This window comes from Erinaceus europaeus, chromosome 3, assembly GCF_950295315.1.
Source record: "Erinaceus europaeus chromosome 3, mEriEur2.1, whole genome shotgun sequence".
Classification (NCBI taxonomy): domain Eukaryota; kingdom Metazoa; phylum Chordata; class Mammalia; order Eulipotyphla; family Erinaceidae; genus Erinaceus; species Erinaceus europaeus.
The window spans coordinates 51,675,721-51,694,574 of NC_080164.1; the positions used below are offsets into that span (position 1 = coordinate 51,675,721).

Genomic DNA, 18,854 nt, shown 5'->3' on the forward strand with positions numbered 1-18,854 from the left:
TTATACATGAAGCCATAAGAATATCACTGTCGGGAGTCAGGCGGTAGTCCAGCGTGTTAAGCGCATGTGGCACAAAGCGCAAGGACCAGCGTAAGGATCCCGGTTCAAGCCCCCAGCTCCCCACCTGCAGAGGAAGTTGCTTCACAGGCGGTGAAGCAGGTCTGCAGGTGTCTGTCTTTCTCTCCCCCTCTGTCTTCCTCTCCTCTCTCAATTTCTTTCTGTCTTATCTAACAACAACGACATCAACAACAATAACTACAACAACAAAACAAGGGCAACCGAAGGGAAACTAAATAATAATAATAATAAATTTTTTTAAAGAATATCACTATGTAGGGTTTTTTTATGAATAAAAGATAAACTTGATAGTCACATGGTTGTGGTACTTCTTTTTTTAAAAAAATATTTATTCATTTTCCCTTTTTGTTGCCCTTGTTGTTTTTATTGTTCTAGTGATTATTGTTGTTGTTATTGATGTCGTCATTGTTGGATAGAACAGAGAAATGGAGAGAGGAGGGGAAGACAAAGAGGGGGAAAGAGAGACACCTGCAGACTTGCTTCACTGCTTGTGAAGCAACTCCCCTGCAGGTAGGAAGCCGGGGGCTTGAACCAGGATCCTTGTGCCGGTCCTTGTGCTTTGCGCCACGTGCGCTTAACCCGCTGCGCTACCGCCCGACTCCCTGGTGCTTCTTTTATTTTATAGTAAGCTCTGATATCTATCAGTGATGTTAGTGGCACTAGAAATAGTTATAACATGTCTTGATCTTTTACAATCTAATTGGTAGAATAGAACTAACACACATCAAACTGTTAGAAAATAATATGTAATCAAGAAGTGAAGGTGACAGGAAGAACTGGAATAGCTAGAAGAATATAACTTGATAATGAACATATACTAAGCAATGAGTGTAAGTCAGTTACATCTTTCATTATTTATAGTGCTTTCTGAGTATAAGTTCTCACTGCTAATGGTGTAATTCCATTTTTGAGGTAGCTTGATATCTGAGACCATCTATCTGTGTTTATAACTTAGTGAAAGGCAGTTCTAAGACAGGTCTGCTGGAAACTTGGAAATTGTAATAATTCAGATCAAAGACTAATGAAGACATGGACCAGGGCAGTGGCAATTAAAATGAGGTTGATACAAAATATATTGCGGAAAGAAAAAAAATAATAATAAGCTGAATATGATGACTCATAACATAAGTGATAGAGAAAACAGAAGAGACAAAGACATTTTGAGCTGGAAAGAATGAACAAAGAAGGACTAGATATGGAGGAGTTTGAGGTCACTGGGAAAAGCCAGTTAGGACAGAGGAGAAGAGACTGAGAATCGTTAGTTCAAAGACCCTGACATACATAGAAGCCGTAAGCACAGAACAGAGCAAAACCCTAAGACTTCAGGATAAAGTTATCTGAAGTTTATATAGCCTAAATTTTTATTGCAAAATTTAGGGCCTCAGAGTAGAGGGTTTTCATTAATTCTAGCAGAGACTGGTGTTCCTACTTACTTATTTTTTTGTGGCTAGTCCCCATCATGATGTTCCACAAATAACCAACCCAATGTGTTTCAATCCTCCAGGTGGTATTGGAATGTTATGTAAGGAAAGACTTGGTATACACCAAAGCCAACCCAACATTTCATCACTGGAAGGTTGACAATAGGAAGTTTGGACTAACTTTCCAAAGCCCTGCTGATGCTCGAGCCTTTGACAGGGGAGTAAGGAAAGCAATTGAAGACCTTATAGAAGGTAATGAATTTGTCACTGCATCCTTAGTGGGGATATGGATATGTTCCCAGTTCTATTCCGGTAGTCTGCCATCATGTTTGTGATTTATGTGTAAGAGGGTTGAGTGCCAAACCCAGTAGATGCCAAAATTTGGGGACTATTCAAGGAGATTAATGAGAGTGACAGTGCAGGGGAAAAGGAGAAAGATGAGTTTCAGAATGGTTTTCATTCCTCCTAATTAATGTTTTAAATTCTTCTCTGGAAAGATAAGTTCTGGGCTTCTGTGTGAATGGACCTTGCTGATTTCAGTTTATTCTAACTATTGAGGTGACTGTGGTTGAGAAGAGGAGAATGGATTTTAATGGGCCAAGAAGGTTTAATGCACTGCATTCCCCTGACCAGGATCCTATAGGCACTGCTTCCACTAAACAGAAAACACATATGGGACTCCTAGAGTCTTCAGATTAGACCTTAATTTAAATGCCCCTTTTTTTTTTTTTTTTTTTTTTTTTTTACCAGAGCACTGTTCAGTTCTGGTTTATGGTGGTGCTGGGGATTAAACCTGGGACTTTGGAGCCTCAGGCATGAGAGTCTGTTTGCATAACCATTATGCTATCTACCTTCCGCCCTAAATGCTTGTTTTTTAAGACCTAAGCATAACATAAAGGAGAAAACACAGCATAAACTTCTGTCCTGCTGTTATGTCTGTCATCTAAAAAATGATTTCTCTTTTGATCATTATCGATATTAATGAATTCAGTATTAACATAATACTGAGTACTGCTAAGGGGAAAACAGAGTAGTAATGCCAGTTTGTATAACACAGTGAAGAAAGACGCAAACAAGTAAATTACTTGAATTTCAACTGATCAGTTCATTCAGTGGTAGAATTAACTGGTTTATCTGACATGAGCCGAAATTTTGACCACAAAAACAGGGCACTCACAGGACTGAGTGGTGGCTCACCTGGTTAAGTGCACATGTTACCTTGCACAAGGATCAGAGTTCAAGGTACCCAGCCCCCACCTGCAGTAAGGAAAATTTTATAAGCTGTGAAGTAGTGTGCAGGTGTCTCTCTTTCCCCTTCTCTCTCACTCTGTCTTCCTCTAAATTTCTGTCTCCATCCAAAAACAAATTAATAATAATAATAATGGTGTCTTCCTAGAGCTGACTCCTAGCATCTGGATTTTAGAGCACAGTATTAAATTTCAGAACAAAAGGTAGCCATACAAACTAGTCAGTCACAGCTTCATTGGGGTATGGCAAACACACACACACACACGTTAATTCCAGTCTACACAGTGAAATTGCAGCAGATCTAGCAGGGGTTCTCAGTGCAGTACTTTTCCCAACATACAGTGGTGGGTGTAGGAGATCCTTAGTAGAAGCTTGTCGGCTATCTTTTCACCCTCTACGTACTGCTTTTCTTGGGGCTACTGCAGAAGCGTGAGGGCTTAATTGGGAGCATCAATAGACAAAGATACTTTAAGAAACACCCTGACAAGAATCAGCTAGAGAGTAAATTAAGGGCCAGATGGTTGCACATCTGGTTAAGTGCATGTCTTAGTGTGCAAGGACCCAGGTTCAAATCCCCAGTCACTGCCTGCAGAGAGAGACTTTCATGACCAGTGAAGCAGTGCTGCAGGTGTCCCTCTCCATCTCTATCTCCCCATTTCCTCTTAATTTCTCTCTCTGTCTTTATCTGAAATAAGTAAGAAAAAAATGTTTAGAAAAAAACAACTAAGCTAAAAGCATTTAATTCCCAGGAAACATTTCTGCTAATGATCCTCATGCAAAAGGAATGAAGCTTAGGTTCCTTGCAATATCCTTTCCCCCCCTTTTGTTGCCCTTGTTTTTTATCGTTGTTGTGGTCATTACCGTTGTTGTTGCTATTGCTGTCATAGTTGTTGGACAGGACAGAGAGAAATGGAGAGAGGAGGGAAAGACAGAAGAGGAGAGAAAAACACCTGCAGACCTGCTTCGCCATCCATGAAGCGCCCTCCCCCGCAGGTGGGTGGCTGGGGGCTCGAACCAGCATCCTTATGCCGGTCCCTGCAGTTTGCAACATGTGCGCTTAATCTGCTGCGCTACCACCCAGCTCTTTGCAATATCCTTTTTAAATGCATCTGACCTTCTCTATTTGTAACAAATTTTTCATCACATTTTTTTGTCATTCTTAGGCTCGACAACATCATCTTCCACCATCCATAACGAAGCTGAACTTGGTGATGATGACGTCTTTACAGTAAGTTCCAGATTTGTGCTTTGCTTTCCAGATTCATTAGTGAATGATCAGAGAGAAGGTCTGTTTAAGGGTGTGAGAGGCCATTTGCAACGTGGCATCTGGTTTGCTGTTGAAACGCCATCCAGGAATCCCGTCTTGTCACTGGTTTTGCTGTGCTGGGTTTGCTCTGTTGCCTATGTTACAAGTGGTACTATCCACAACATAGTACAACAGCATCCACTCTCTTGATCATACCCAAATTTTTTCTTGAAGTTGTGTCACATTCAGGGTGGCCAGCTGTCTGGTTTGCCTGGCATAGTCCTAGTTCCAACATTGAAAGCCCATAGTCCGGGGGAAAAAACCCAAGCTCAGGCAGATTGGGACAACTGACCACCATACTGTGTGTTTGATGCAGCAGAAACTATAGGGCAGCATTTTCAAACTCTTGACCCACAGTAAGAAATACTTTTATTTTATTACCAAAAGCACATATCTATTGACACCTGAAATTAAATGGAGTTCATACCCTGCATTCTGATTTTTTTTCTCAACCTCTCACCAACTACAAAACTTTTCAAGCACACAGGATAATTTAAAGAACAGTGTAGGGGGCAGGCGGTGACACACCAGGTTAAGCATACATAGTTCGAAGCGCAAGGACCCGCACAAGGATTCTGGTTCAAGCCTCTGGCTCCCCACATGCAGGGGAGTCACTTCACAAGTAGTGAAGCAGGCCTGCAGGTGTCTTTCTTTCTCTCCCTCTCTATCTTCCCCACTCCTCTCAATTTCTCTCTGTCCTATCAATAAAAAAGAAAAAGAAAATCGAAAAAATGGTCACAGAAGCAGTGGGTTCATAGTGCAGGCACTGACTTAACACCTGTGTATACTATACCTTGCAGGTGGAGAGCCAGGGGCTCGAACCGGGGTCCTTCGCTGGTCCTTGCGCTTTGTGCCATGTGCACTTAACCTGCTGTGCTACCACCTGACTCCCTGCTTTTTTTTTTAATCTTTATTTATTAGATAGACATAGCCAGAAGTGGAGAGGGAAGGGGGTGACAGAGAGACACCTGCCCCTGCTTCACCACTTGTGAAGCTTTCCCCCTGCAGGTGGGGGTTAGGGGCTTGAACCTGGGTCCTTGTGCACTATAAGATGTATGCTCAACCAGGTGCGCTACCACCAGGCCCCCTGCTTTTTGCATTATCTGTGCATAGATACATAAAAGCACATTCACATATTTTTTTTTTTGCTGATGCAGTTAAGTCATCTCTGACTACTTCACCCTGCATCTCCAAAGAATAAGCCAAACCATAATGCTATTATTATACCTGAGAATGGTAATAGGAATTTCATGTCATCTAATAGTCTCCCAGTGGTTCTTTAGTTCCCAAGAGTATCTTTTATAAGTTATTGATAGTTTTTAATCTCATGTTTAAATATTTGTTGAAACCCTTTAAGTTTGTTTTCTAGTATACTCAGCATGCAGCTAGGAATTTGAAAGACACTACCTAGGGTGCTTCAGATGTGTGTAATCTCCAGAGCTCCAGCACCCATGGAGATAATAGGATGCTATGTAGAGCTGAGATTGGCCTGTGAAAGGCTTAGAGATTGGTCTAGCCTCTGGCCCAGAAATGAGAGGAGTTTTGGGTCAGAGATGGCCACTTAGGAGGTGAGGTTGGTCTGAACCTCACCAGCATTTGAACAGGGCTCATCAAAGGTCCTCAAGGCTAAGAAACCAACTACAGGGGATAAGGCAGAAGCAGGGATGAGTTGTGCGTGGTGAGTTGCCTGAGTATTTCAGATCCCAACCTGACATGAACAGAGTGTGCGTAGGGGTTTCAGGAAATGAACTCAGTTGTCCTTCCATAGAGCGGCGGGTGTGATGTTGCTCTGAACAGGCTTCCTATAATGCTCTTTGCAGATCCACTCAACAGTTGGCATGTTGCTTACATCTGTTCCTTTGTCACGTTTTGAGAGACAAACAACAGCAGGCGGGTTAAAAGGTGGCTTCCTGTGCTCCAGAGCAAAATTGTCATTTGCAGCTGTTTCCCAGCTACCTGCCAAAAGTGATTTATAGACTCAGGAGAGGGCAAGAGGCAAAGGGGTGATAGAAGCCAGCATCCCTCCTTTAATCCACAGGAGATCAATGAACTGCTCTCGGGTAACTCCAAATGCTTAGAAAGAAGTGTAGAAAGAGCCCTGCTGCTTCCAGACATAAGAAAACTCACTGGGAAGGAGCTCCAGTTAATTGCATCCTGTGTAGACCCCTGATATATATGACCAGTTATCCTCATTCCATCTGCTGATGCATAAGAGCCCATTAATAATAGTGCCTCCTTTTCCTCGAGAAAAGTCCCATCATTAGGCCACTGAAGACAAGGACCACATCTCATTGTGGATGCCAGAGTCCTCAGAGGTTATTTTCTGTTGAGTTCCCTATCATTAAGTTTTAGGACAGTAAGTGAGGTCTCTGAAAGCCAGCAATAAGCAGCTGCAATAAGTCTGTGGCATCCCAAGGTTTGTTGTATTCTAAGACTTTTATTGGTAAGACAGATGTTTAGAACTTGTAACCCATTTGTTAGAGAAAGAGTTTACATGGTGATAAGACCAGCTTCAATGTATGATGGGTTAGAATTAAGTGTGTTTTCTAAGAGAACAGTGTGTACATGGGAAAACCATTCTTGATATAACTTGAGGACAAGATAGATCTTTTGTTTCTGCTGCTGGAGCCAGGAGTTTCTTTCTGTTTCAGGAAGTGCTTTGGGGTCGGAGAAAATTGGACTTCATGAATAATGCGTTGATATGTGTTCTATGTGGAGGTAAAGTGGAGGGTGGGAGGGGAGGGAGGAGCCACCCTCAATGTGGTGTGAATGTGTGTATGTATGGAATAGGCTGTCTCTATCACACTTTCCCAACTTGTGTGGTTGGCTCTCAAATTCGCTTGTCCTTTTGACTTCTTAGGATGGTAGGACCATATCATATATCACAATCCTTCAGGGAAAAAAATAAGCTGCTTTGGTGTATTGCACCAAAGTAAGACTCTGGGGTGGATTTGAGGGAGGGTTCAGGTCCTGGAACATGATGGCAGAGAACCTAGTGGGGGTTGTATTATTATGTGGAAAACTGGGAAATGTTATGCATGTACAAACTATCATATTTACTGTCAACTGTAAAACATTAATCCCCCAATAAAGAAATGAAGGGGAAAAAAATGCTGCTGCTTATTTAGCACAACTGCCCAGCCCATCCATCTGTTGCTAGTTGCCAACACCATTGCTTCTGAAATCTTCCCATGTTTCTCACTACTACCATCAGAAACTTTTTTTTTTTAGTGATTTAATTGATTTACAAAAGTATGAGATAACGGGAATAATTCCATACTATTCCCACCATCAGAGTTCTGTGTCCCTATTCCCTCCATTGGAAACTGCAGTAGTTCTTTCAAGGTCACAGGTATGGGTACTATTATTTCTATAACACACTCTCTCTTTCTCTCTCTCTCTCTCTCTATATATATATACGTTTTTCCTGTGGTCCTGCCTTTTTTCTAAGTCACATCTATATCAGTTACTACTTTTGAATGTCTATCCTTTTTTCCTTTTCTCTCTCCGGGTCCTGGTGGAATTGGAGTTGAGAGCCATCTGATCGTCTTTCCTTAACATTTCTCCCCCTCTGGGAATATAGACCAGAATTCTATAGGAGGTGGTGTAGTGGATAAGACATGTAGTGGATAAGGACTCTCAGGGATGAGGTCCTGAGTTTAATCCCTGGCAGCACTTGTACCAGAAATCTTTGTTAGGTGTAGAAGGTGGGAGTTCTGGCTTCTATAATTGCTTCTCCACTGGACATAGGTGTCAGCAGGTCGATCCATACCCAAGCCTGTTTCTGTCTTTCCAGAAAAAGTGGTGGCAGGGCTCTGGAGAGGTGGTGTTCCAGGACACATTGGTGAGGTTGTCTTCCCAGGAAATTCAAGATGTAGCATAGAAGCATCAGCAATTTAGTGGCCAAAAGGTGGTAAGATAGAAAGCAGGACAAAATATTTAATAAACAGGAACCATAAAGTAGCAGTAGAGCAGATGAGAACAGCAATCTTGGAGTGGATAGAAACTAGAAAGTCTATTTTAGGTATGTTCACTAAAAACTCATGATTAACTACTGTTCTGCATTTGAGGTTTAAATTGTTTATTGCTTTGTATGTTCTAATAAAATCTTCCCTTTGATTATGCTCACTCTCCTCTAATAGGCCATAGCCTATTAACAACTCTGTTATTTATTTCTCTAACTACTTGAAAGCCTTTTTTGGTCAGTTTCCATATTTTAGCTGAATGAATGAACCATCACCTAGTTATTCATCATAAGCCTCTACCCCTATAAAGCTTTGCTATATATGTGGTTCAGTAGAGAAGTGATCTGAACCCAGAGACCAGTCATATGCTTTGATATTTTATTTATCTTATTGTTAAGGAGGAGGGAGTATTTAAAGATGGCTGAATTTACTTACTAGAGAGAGAGAGAGAGAGAGAACCGCAGCATCATAATAGCATATGTGATGTACAGTTTCAAACTGAGGACTTCATGCTTCAGGATCAGGCGCTTTATCTACTGTATCACCTTCTGAGTCCTGATTTTGAGGAGTTCTTAGTAACCTTGTGTTATTATTTTGTCCACCATGTTTTTTGCTGAGTCCACAAATAGGATCTGAGATCCTGGCATTGTCATACATGATGTTTCTTGCCCTCCCATCAACTCTGTCCCTTATAGCACGGCCCCTTCACAGTCCCTCTCCTTCATGGGGAACCACAAATATAATGGCTCACATAGGTAAACAAATATGTGGCCAGGCTGTGCCCAGCATTAAACTGGGCTATGTGAAAGGATTTTACTACCTTAGCCGTTTGTAGGATAAGTCTTGTGAAGAATACAAAGCAGCAAAGGTGAATATTCTACAATGGGAATTTTTTGGCACACTTGTGTTCATGCCTCAAATGATAGCTTTACATTCTTCTACTTCTAAGCGGGGAACACTTGTGAGTAGCAGATCCTGTACACTGTTCACTCTTTTGTGCTTTTCTTTGTGGAAGGAGACATGTGCACTGGCATATCTTATGGAACAGGCCTGTGTGAACTTGAGAGATAAACAGTGTAGCTCAGTGTGGATAAGCTGAGCTGGTTTGCTTTCCAAGTTAGGACTTCCTTCTTCCCAGATCCCTATAATTGAGAACTCTGAGGTCAGATGGTTTGAAACCTGCCAGGAAGGAGGCTGGAGGTAGGAAGAGGCTGAATGAATCAAGTGTGTGCAAGGAACTAGAGAGGCTCTGGTTTTCATGGTTGTTTAATGAACGATTTTCTTAAATTCCTATTTTGTAGGGTTTGGTTGATTTGCTTACTGCTCCCGGATTACAAAATCATTTCAGAACAATAGCATTATTACAGATAGACACAAATATTCCAGTGCAACCTTGAGAGAAGTGTAGTTGCAGGCTACTCTGGAATCTGTGATCAAGGTTTGTCAGTGCTTCAGCTGTCATCATGCTGAGCCGCTAGGTTTTGGAGGATTAGGGAAATAGTCATCTTACTGAAAACTACTTTGGGGTATATGGAATAGCTAGGTCTTCCATGCTATGTAGTCCTTAAATAATATCTTAAGCCCACAATTAAGAAATAATAGTACAGCCACATGACAATGATAGATAGATAGATAGATAGATAGATAGATAGATAGATAGATAGAGGAAAGAGCCACAAAAAATGAAAATGGATTTCTCTGGGGGCCAAGAAGCCAAGATATGTAGGAATAAGGATGCAGTTTGAGGGCTGGGGAGACAACATAATGGTTATGAAAAAAGACTTTCATGCCTGAAGCTCTGAGGTCCCAGATTCAATCCCTAGCACCATCATAAACCAGAGCTGAGCAGTGCTCTGGTCTCTCTGTCTCTCTCTCTCTCTAATAACTAAATTTTTTTTTTAAAAAAGAGTGCAATTTAGGATGTTAAAGTATATACACATATATACATCCGTGTGTCTTTTAAGAATGAGGGAATTTTCTAAGAAGAAGGAGGTCATAGGAGAAAGAGGAATTGAGAAATACCTAGTTACAACAATTCTGATCCTCTCCATTTTGGGTTTAAAGAGATTCAAGGAGCTGAATGGTATCGAACCCAGGTTCAAGACCTCCCCCCCAAACACACACTCTCCCCACCTATAGGGGAGAGGCTTCATAACTGGGGAAACAGTGCTAAGGTGTCTTTCTCTTTTTCTGTCTTGCCTCTCCATTTCAGTTTCTCTCTATCCAGTAAATAAATAAATATGTGACCAAAAAAAAAAAAAAACTTAAAAGAAAGATTCAAGGGAACGAACAGGAGGCTGACTTCTATGACTCTAGTGCTTGCCTTCTCTGCCTACCATTAGGAAACAGTATGTTCAGTGTAGAAATAATAGCATTTCAAAGTCGGCTGATAGGGATTAACTGGAGATGTTTCATTTATAGTATGGTGAGAATAGCTGTAAACATGCCAACCCCTTAGAATGATAGGCCTTGGAATCAGAAGGGATTGGAATCAGATGAACCCACCTCCTTCCTTCTGGCAAATGAAGTTGGGTTTGCTTCATTGTTAGGCGCAGTTGTAGTTCAGAGAGGTAGCTAGGTATCTTGCTTAGTGTCACACATCTAATTTATGGTAAAAGAGCAATAAACCCCATTTCCTAACCTGCTGCTTTTTTCCTCTCCTCTGTTGAATAATTAAATTTGTAGTTATTCAGCTGTTCCTTTAAAAAAAAAAAAAACTAAATACAAAAACCCTATTAGAAAAGTCTCTTGTGGGAGTTGGGCAGTAGCGCAGCGTGTTGAGTGCACATGAAGCACAAGGACTGGCGTAACAATCCCGGTTCCAACCCCCGGCTCTCCACCTGTTGAGGAGTTGCTTCACCACGTGTCTATCTTTCTCTCCCCCTCTCTGTCTTCCCCTCCTCTCTCCATTTCTCTCTGTCCTATCTAATAACGACATCAATAACAACAACAATAGTAAACTACTACAACAATTAAAAAGGGGTAACAGAAGGGAAAATAAATACATTAAAAAAAAAAGAAGAAGAAAGAAAAATCTCTTGTACCCACCTTGGATAGGAGAGAGCTAAGAGGATAAATGCAAGGCTACTTCCTTAGCATCTAACTCAGCATTTTACAACCTAGAGATCCCCAAGTAGCAGCTTGAAACTTGAGTTTAAGAAGGCCTAGCCTGTGGTCCAGGAGCATTGGATTCTCAACCATGAGGTCCTTAGTTCAATCCCTGGCAGCACAGGTACCAGAGTGATGTCTGGTTCTTTCTCTCCTCCTATCTTTCTCATGAATAAATAAATTCTTTTTTAAAAAATTTTTTTAAAAAGACATAACCTCTGTCAGGTTTTGACTTTTTTTTTGTTTTGCTTATCTTTGTGCAGTGGATAGAAATCCAGAAATTGAGAGGGTGGGGGAGATAGAGAGGGAAAGAGAGACACCTGCAGTCCTGCTTCACCACTCACAAAGCTTTTCCCCTGCAGGTGGAGACCAGGGACTCCAACCTGAGTCCTTATGTAACATGTGCACCCAACCAGGTGCACCACCACCGCCCCCCCCCCTTTTTTTCTTCAATATACCTCCTAGGTTTAGACTGCCACCAAAATTGTGTTTATGGATTTGGACAGTCCTTCTCAGTGGATATTCCTAATTAAGCCCTAGTGCCTTGAAGGCTCCATCATACATAGTGATCTAATTTTTCTCGTGTGTGCCTACAATGGTACTTTTCCAAAAGTTAACCAAGTCATTCATATCACCTTTGTGTGTCTGAGTCCTCTCCCAGAGCCCAGTTTAAAAAGAAGGGGGTTGGTAGTTGGACTTTGGTTTGGTGTCTTGTGATACTTTTATTTCTTCTCAATAGCAGTCTCACTTCATTAAGAAAAGTGGCTCATCCTGCACCACACGGTCAGCTAGTTTCTAGCTATTTTACCCAGACTGAAAAACTTGGTTTCTCCTCATGCCCTTTGTTTGACCCTTTGACATCCTGTTTATTACGGGCTGTATGTAATAGAAATACATACTTTCTGGTGTTCAGAGGAGTCCCTAATGATAGCCCCCACCCACCCCAGGTGTTTTCTTGAATAGAACAAGTGGTTGAAACTAAAGTACCAAGCAGCAATTTGTTTTACCCTAGCCAGGCTTTTGAGGATTTACAAGTTGCACTTATTTTTGATTTGTGGAAAATAAATTTTGAATTTATTTACTGAATTTTGTAGTTATCAAGGTATCATTTATAGAAGTGAAAGAATACAGACTACCACAAAGTTTTCCTTCTTGAAGAGTTTTCTTTTCCCACCTAATTTCATCCCTTACATTAAAACTGGAGGCAAATCACTGATTTTTATATTAAAAGTTCATATGCTGACTTTCTAAGAAAGGTATTTTCAAAAGATGGAGTATCTTAACATATGGTCTCTCTCTTTTTTTTTTTTAATCTGTATTAATTTGCTGGATAGAGACAGTCAGAAATTGAGAGGGAAGGGGGTGATAGGGAGAGAGACAGAGAGACACCTGCAGCACTGTTTCACCACTTGTGAACCTTTCCCCCTGCAGGTGGGGGCCAGGGGCTCGAACTTGGCTCCTTGCACACTGTAACATGTGCGCTCACCAGGTGCGCCACCATCTGGCCCCACATATGGTCTCTTAAGTCTGCAGTTTAGAGTCTATAGGGAGAGGTCTGTGTTTTTTCGATTTGCTATCAGTCAGTGGAGCAGCTATTGATCCTCTGGATTTAAGGCCTTTAAGGGAGAACTTATTTCCTTTGATTATCTATTTGCTGACACAAGAGGAAGGGAATGAAAGAAACTGTGGTGGGGTGCTATCCATGCCTAGTGAGGTACATATACTGTGACACTTCGGTTTTTCAAAGATGAAACAATCTGTGCTTGGCTTCACATACCTCTCACCCAGAATGCAGCCCCAGATCTGCATGCTGCCTTTCACAGAACAGTAAGGGAAGGAAAGGAAGTGTTTGCTTAGTAAGTTTTCAGTCAGTTGTACATGTTCAATACATGATATCCCCTTTATTTCAAAAGGACCATCTAAATGATAGACTTTTGGTCTGGAGAGATAGCATAATGGGTTATATGAAAAGTATTCGTGTCTGAGGCACCAAAGGCCTCAAGTTCAATCTCCAGCACCTCCATAAACTAGAGCTGAGCAGTGTCCCAATAAAAAGTAAATAAAATGAATGAATGAATGATAGACCTTTCATTCAGAGCTCAAAACCTCAGCCATCTCTTCATTGATGATCTGAAGCCCCCTGTGCCCTGCTGGAGAGCCCTGACCCCTATTCTAGAAGATCAGTTCATCAAAAATGTTTCTGTTACCTCTATAATTGGAATAAAGGAACTAGGACAGAATGAGGGTGACAGGTTAAGTAACAAAGAGCATAGGTTGAAAATATAGATTACATTTACAAAGTTTAACTAGTAAAGCTGGTCCATGGTGGTTTATTAAGAAAAACAAAAGTGTTTAGAGCAGGAGCAGCAATGCTTTGTGGTTGACACCATCAAGTAGCATCTTGTGACTGCTGCTGACACCCATTGGGGGAATGGGGTGACTGGAAGATCTCCCATGATAGAAGGGAGCTGTTTTGTTGTCTGAATGACAATAATTATCAAGCTCACATTACATTGTAAGACGAAGATCTTTTTATCCAATGTGTAATGCTAAATTAAAGCAATTAAGTGTCTCAGGTTCAAGCAAAAGCTTTGAAATGCTCTCAGTTTCAGGAATCCCAAAGGCATTTTGTTAGCCCTCCTGCTCCTGTCATTTCTCCTTCCCTTCCTTCATTTCTTGTTTTTTTTTTCTCTCTTCCTACCCCCAGAGCACTACTTAATGCTTGGGCTACGGATTGAACCCTAGGACCTTTGGTGCCTCAGGCATGAAAGTTTTTCTGCATAACCATTTTGCTAACTTCCCAGCCCTCCTGTCTATTCATTTATTTACACATAAGTTATGTATCTTTAAGCTGTGGCTAGGGCAATACTATTATTTCCACTATACCAATTCACACAAAGTATATATTTATGGTTACCTGAACCCCAGCCTCCTTGTTTTGAACTCCATAGCCCTGCCAGTAAAGCTAAGAGGGCTTTCCTTTTCATATCAAAATTTTATCTAACTTCAAGATGTAGAAGGCAATAATTTTTCGAAATGTGTGAGTATTTTGCTTTTATTGTTATTTCTTCACAATGAAAGAATGTCCAGTCTTCCCTACTGGGTCCAAAAAACTAAGGATTCCCTTGAGTGTAGGGTAGTTATTCTATCTCCTCCAGGAGCTACCATTTAGACCCAAACTGTCTGCTTGCTAGAACCATAAAAGAACAGGTGCATGATCAGTTTCCTGCTTGGCTTGCCCCTATGAAAGAGGACATCTGGAGCCAATGTTGGTCCTGAGGACAGGAGAGCCAGTGCTACCTGTTCTGGAAGACCTGTTGACAAAGTAGGAGACAATTTCCTGTTTGCCCAAAGGAACAAGCATTGGCTGTGGCTCTAACAGCTAGTAGACACTGAGGAGAAAAACAGGCTTTTGGTGAAGACTTGAAAAACAACAACTCATCCAAACCATGAAAGACAGGAGCCTTCTGAGGCCTTCATCCATCCACTGTGCTATCTTCTGAGATGCATAGAATGCCCAGAGTTTCATGAGTTGGACTAGTCTCACAGCCTGAAGTTGAAGCAAAAGATAGACAGACAGAATGTGTGCATACATACTTTTTTTAAATTTATTTTATTTTATTTTATTTATTCCCTTTTGTTGCCCTTGTTGTTTTATTGTTGTAGTTATTATTATTGTTGTCGTTGTTGGATAGGACAGAGAGAAATGGAGAGAGGAGGGGAAGACAGAGAGGAGGAGAGAAAGACAGACACCTGCAGACCTACTTCACCGCCTGTGAAGTGACTCCCCTGCAGGTGGGGAGCCGGGGCTCGAACCGGGATCCTTATGCCGGTCCTTGTGCTTTGCGCCACCTGCGCTTAACCCGCTGCGCTACAGCCCGACTCTCATACATACATTTTTTAAATATTTATTTTTATTTATTCCCTTTTGTTGCTCTTGATGTTTTATTGTTGTGGTTATTGTTGTCATCGTTGTTGGATAGGACAGAGAGAAATGGAGAGAGGAGGTGGGAAGACAGAGAGGTGGAGAGAAAGATAGACACCTGCAGACCTGCTTCACCGCTTGTGAAGTGACTCCTCTGCAGATGGGGAGCCGGGGGCTCGAACCGGGATCCTTACACTGGTCCTTGCGCTTTGCATCACCTGCATTTAACCCGCTGCGCTACAGCATACATACTTTTTAAAAGAGAGAAGTGTTTGCAATAGAGGGAATATTGAATGGTGCTTTGGTTGCATCATCTGTTGAGAGATCTATTTTGCTGGTGGACTGCAGTAAAAACAAAATAATTGTGGCCATAAGTACTAGTTATCCACCTGTAAAAATTCAAAATAGCTACAGACAAGGCAGAACGTCTGCTTAATCTGAATTAATCCTGTGACTCTTGAATCAACTAAGCAACAGACTTAGTCAAATCCTATAGTGTTCTTAGGTGGGACAGAGAAAGGTTATATGTTATATTTCAAACAGGCATTAATGATTGTCCAGTGTAGCTCCTTTTATTTACATCTTCCAATGCAACCCCTTTATTCTACTGAGCCTCAAGTAAATTTTAAAAACCTGTCTAAGACATACGACTTGAACTGGCCTGACATGAAGGCTTTCCCATTCTATCTCTGGTGTTAATTTTGTTTAGCATTGCCATATGATTTCTAGATGGTATAGTCTCGCTCCTCAAGCAGTAACTGTATTTTCTGTCCTCTATTGAAAGCGTGTCGCCTGTTAACTTCTATCAGCTTGTGCTCCTATGTAGCTCGTGTTTGTTTGCCTCTCTGGAGGTGGGATTTGTTCCATTTGTCTCTTTCCCCTAGAGGGAGAAGAAAATTGCTGGTTTTCTTTCAATAGTCTCACGGATGTGCTTAGCTCCTGTTGCAGCAAGCCATAAACCAGGTGCCCTTAATAGTCCAAGTATCCTTGAGAAAACAGCCCCGGGAACACCTTTCCTGTCCCCCAAGCTCTGTTTGCCAGCTGCTACTCCTTTGTTCTCTACTCCCACCCCGTTTTGGAAAAACAAAGATTTAGCAGGAAAACCCAAGAGAGTTAAAGGGATGTACAAAGTCCTGAAAACACTTGTTTCACTTTGAAATGCATAGTCTGACTTACCCTAAATATCCTGAACAGCAGCCAGGATTCCATCCCAGGATGGGTAATTTAAGCAAAGCCACCTCCTTCCTTGAGCTTGCCTTGGTCAAAAGATTGGCCTTCCAAACAAAGAAGGCTCATTCTCAGATCCAGGGCTTGTGAACAGATGTATTTAAGAATCCCCAGGTAAACAAAAAGATCCTCTCTAAGGAAGGAGAGAATAGCCAAGCTTCCAAGAATAAGAAATCACACTTTATAAAATATGCCCATACAGTAATAGGGAGCCAGCCAGTTGAATATTAGAGCATCCATCCATTTCAGTTTCCTGTGTCAGTTCCCACCAGTTCTCACCCAGACCAGGCAATATTGACCTTGAGGAGACAGCTATTTCATTAGCCCAGGCAGCCTCAGCCCAGAACCCAGTGTAGAATTTTGACTTATTGGTACACTATGACATTGAGGTCAGATATTTAAAAGAAAAATTTATGTCAACTTTCAAAGCTGAATGGTTTTCTTTACATTTGGTACTAAATTCTGGCGATTTATAGGAAATCTCTTAATTCCCAGAATCAGTGCAACTCTTGTCTGCAGAGTCCAGCTCTTAAAAGCTTGCTCCTTTTTTTTCCCCTCAAGATGAGCCACTGTTTCTTTCTTGGGGCCTTAGTCTAGTGTTTCTACCCATCTCTGGTACTCTTTCTCAGGAGAACCACCTGGTCTTTTCCCTACACCCCTGTGTTTGAGCCTGTATCCCACAAATCACACAGCCCTAACTCAGAAAACCTTCTAGGAAATGGGGTAGGGGGTGACAACATGGAGGTTCCTAATCAACGTGCATTTGATCAGACCCATCATAACTCTGTTTTTAACACTGGCAGTGCCCACTGTTTAAGTTCAGTATTCTCTGTCTCTTGCTTCCATCTTCCTGCCCCCCTTTTTTTCTTTCTCATATACTTTTTTTTTTCTGGGTTCTTCCTATTCAGTCTTATCTCAGCTTACTGGCCCTTTTAGGACTTTAGAACTATGCCACACAAAACTTATTACTCAAAATATCTTAAGTTTTTCTTTTCTTTTAGATTTTATTTTATTTTGCTTTTTGGAAACTTTATTCAAATTTACATCTCATATATGAAGCAAATGTGTTAGAAATATTCTCAAATTTGGACTAGGCGGTAGCTTACCCAGTAGAGTGTATACCATGCATGTTATCATGCCTGAGGACCTGAGCTCAAGTCCCAGGACCACAGCAGAGCAGCATGGATTGCACAAAAGATGTTTCCTAGCTTGGGGGGTAGAGTTATAATGTCTGTCCCCTCTCCCATCCAAGTACTAGCCAGGCCCGACCCTGCTTAGCGTCCAAGATTAGACCAGATCGGACATGTTCAGGGTAGTATGTTTGTAAACTAATTTTGGTCCTCTCTGTCTTTTTTATTCTTTTTTTATTTTTTATTGTTATTACCATTATTTATTTGATACAGACAGAAATTGAAAGGAAGTGGGAGATAGAGATGGAAAGAAACAGAGAGACACCTGCCGCCCTGCTTCACCACTGGTGAAGCTTTCCCTCTGCAGGTGGGATATATATTTTTTTATTATCTTTACTTATTGGATAGAGACAGCCAAAAATAGAGAGGGTAGGGGGAGTTAGAGAGAGGAAAAGAGATACCTGTAGCACTGCTTCACCACTCTCAAAGCAAGCAACCGTAGAAAATTTTGAAAGTTCAAAGATCTTACCCCTTGAAAAAAAAAAAGTAAATATAGGTAATATGAAACACAACTCCTATATTATATTATTCCAAAGTACATGTACATTTAATTTCATTGTTCTGCAGATATTACAGTTTTCTAGGACTAGCAAAGAGTATGATTGACTGAAGGCTCAGGTGATGATTACCATTTTTTTCAAATAAAGCATCTGTTTAGATATAATGCTATTGCACTCAGCAAACTACAGTACAGGAGAAGCATAACTTTCAGATGCACTGGGAAACAAAAAAAATTCTTTGGACTCAATTTATTGTGACATTTGCTAATAATTATGATAATGTGTAATAATACCAGTAAGTTGTGGTCTCCAACGGGACCTATAACATCTACTAGTGCACCCATAGAGGGAAGGAACAAAACTGCCTAAATCAGCTTAGCTACCTGTGCTAATACTGGTTTAACCTCAGTACAAACCAGGGTGAGGATAGCTCAAATAAACAAACCAAACTCATACCTCAATCTAGATATAAAGTTTGATTTATATAAGATACACAAATATATTTTACTTTACTTAAAGGAAAATTATACGACTAACAAATCACATCCAATAACTCTAAAATGAATTTAATCAAAGGTCAGTGGAGACTCTCACAGGAATGCAAGAATGGTTTACATTAAAATCTAATTCATATTAAATTAATAAAACTGATTTGGAAAGGCTGCAGAGAGTGTTGGGGTAGATAGCATAACGGTTATGCAAACAAACTGTCATGCCTGAGGCTCCGAAATCCCAGGTTCAATCCCCTGCACCATCATAAGCTGGAACTGACCAGTGCTTTGGTTAAAAAAAAAAAAAAGAAAGAAAGAAAGAAAGGCTGGAGAGATATCTCACTGGGTAGAGCACAGGCCTTGCATGTCCACAGCACAAATTCAAGCTCCAGAGG

General features: G+C 41.1%; 1 protein-coding gene across 2 annotated transcripts in view; it reads left to right on the plus strand.

The window, feature by feature from the left end:
* SPRED2 (sprouty related EVH1 domain containing 2) overlaps positions 1-18,854 on the plus strand; it is a 140,979-nt gene that overhangs the window by 105,582 nt on the left and 16,543 nt on the right. For both annotated transcript variants that reach the window (XM_016195421.2, XM_060187185.1), the window contains exons 3-4: positions 1,583-1,751; positions 3,911-3,975. In XM_016195421.2, coding sequence (XP_016050907.1) covers positions 1,583-1,751; positions 3,911-3,975 — 234 coding nt within the window. The remainder of the gene's footprint in view (positions 1-1,582; positions 1,752-3,910; positions 3,976-18,854) is intronic.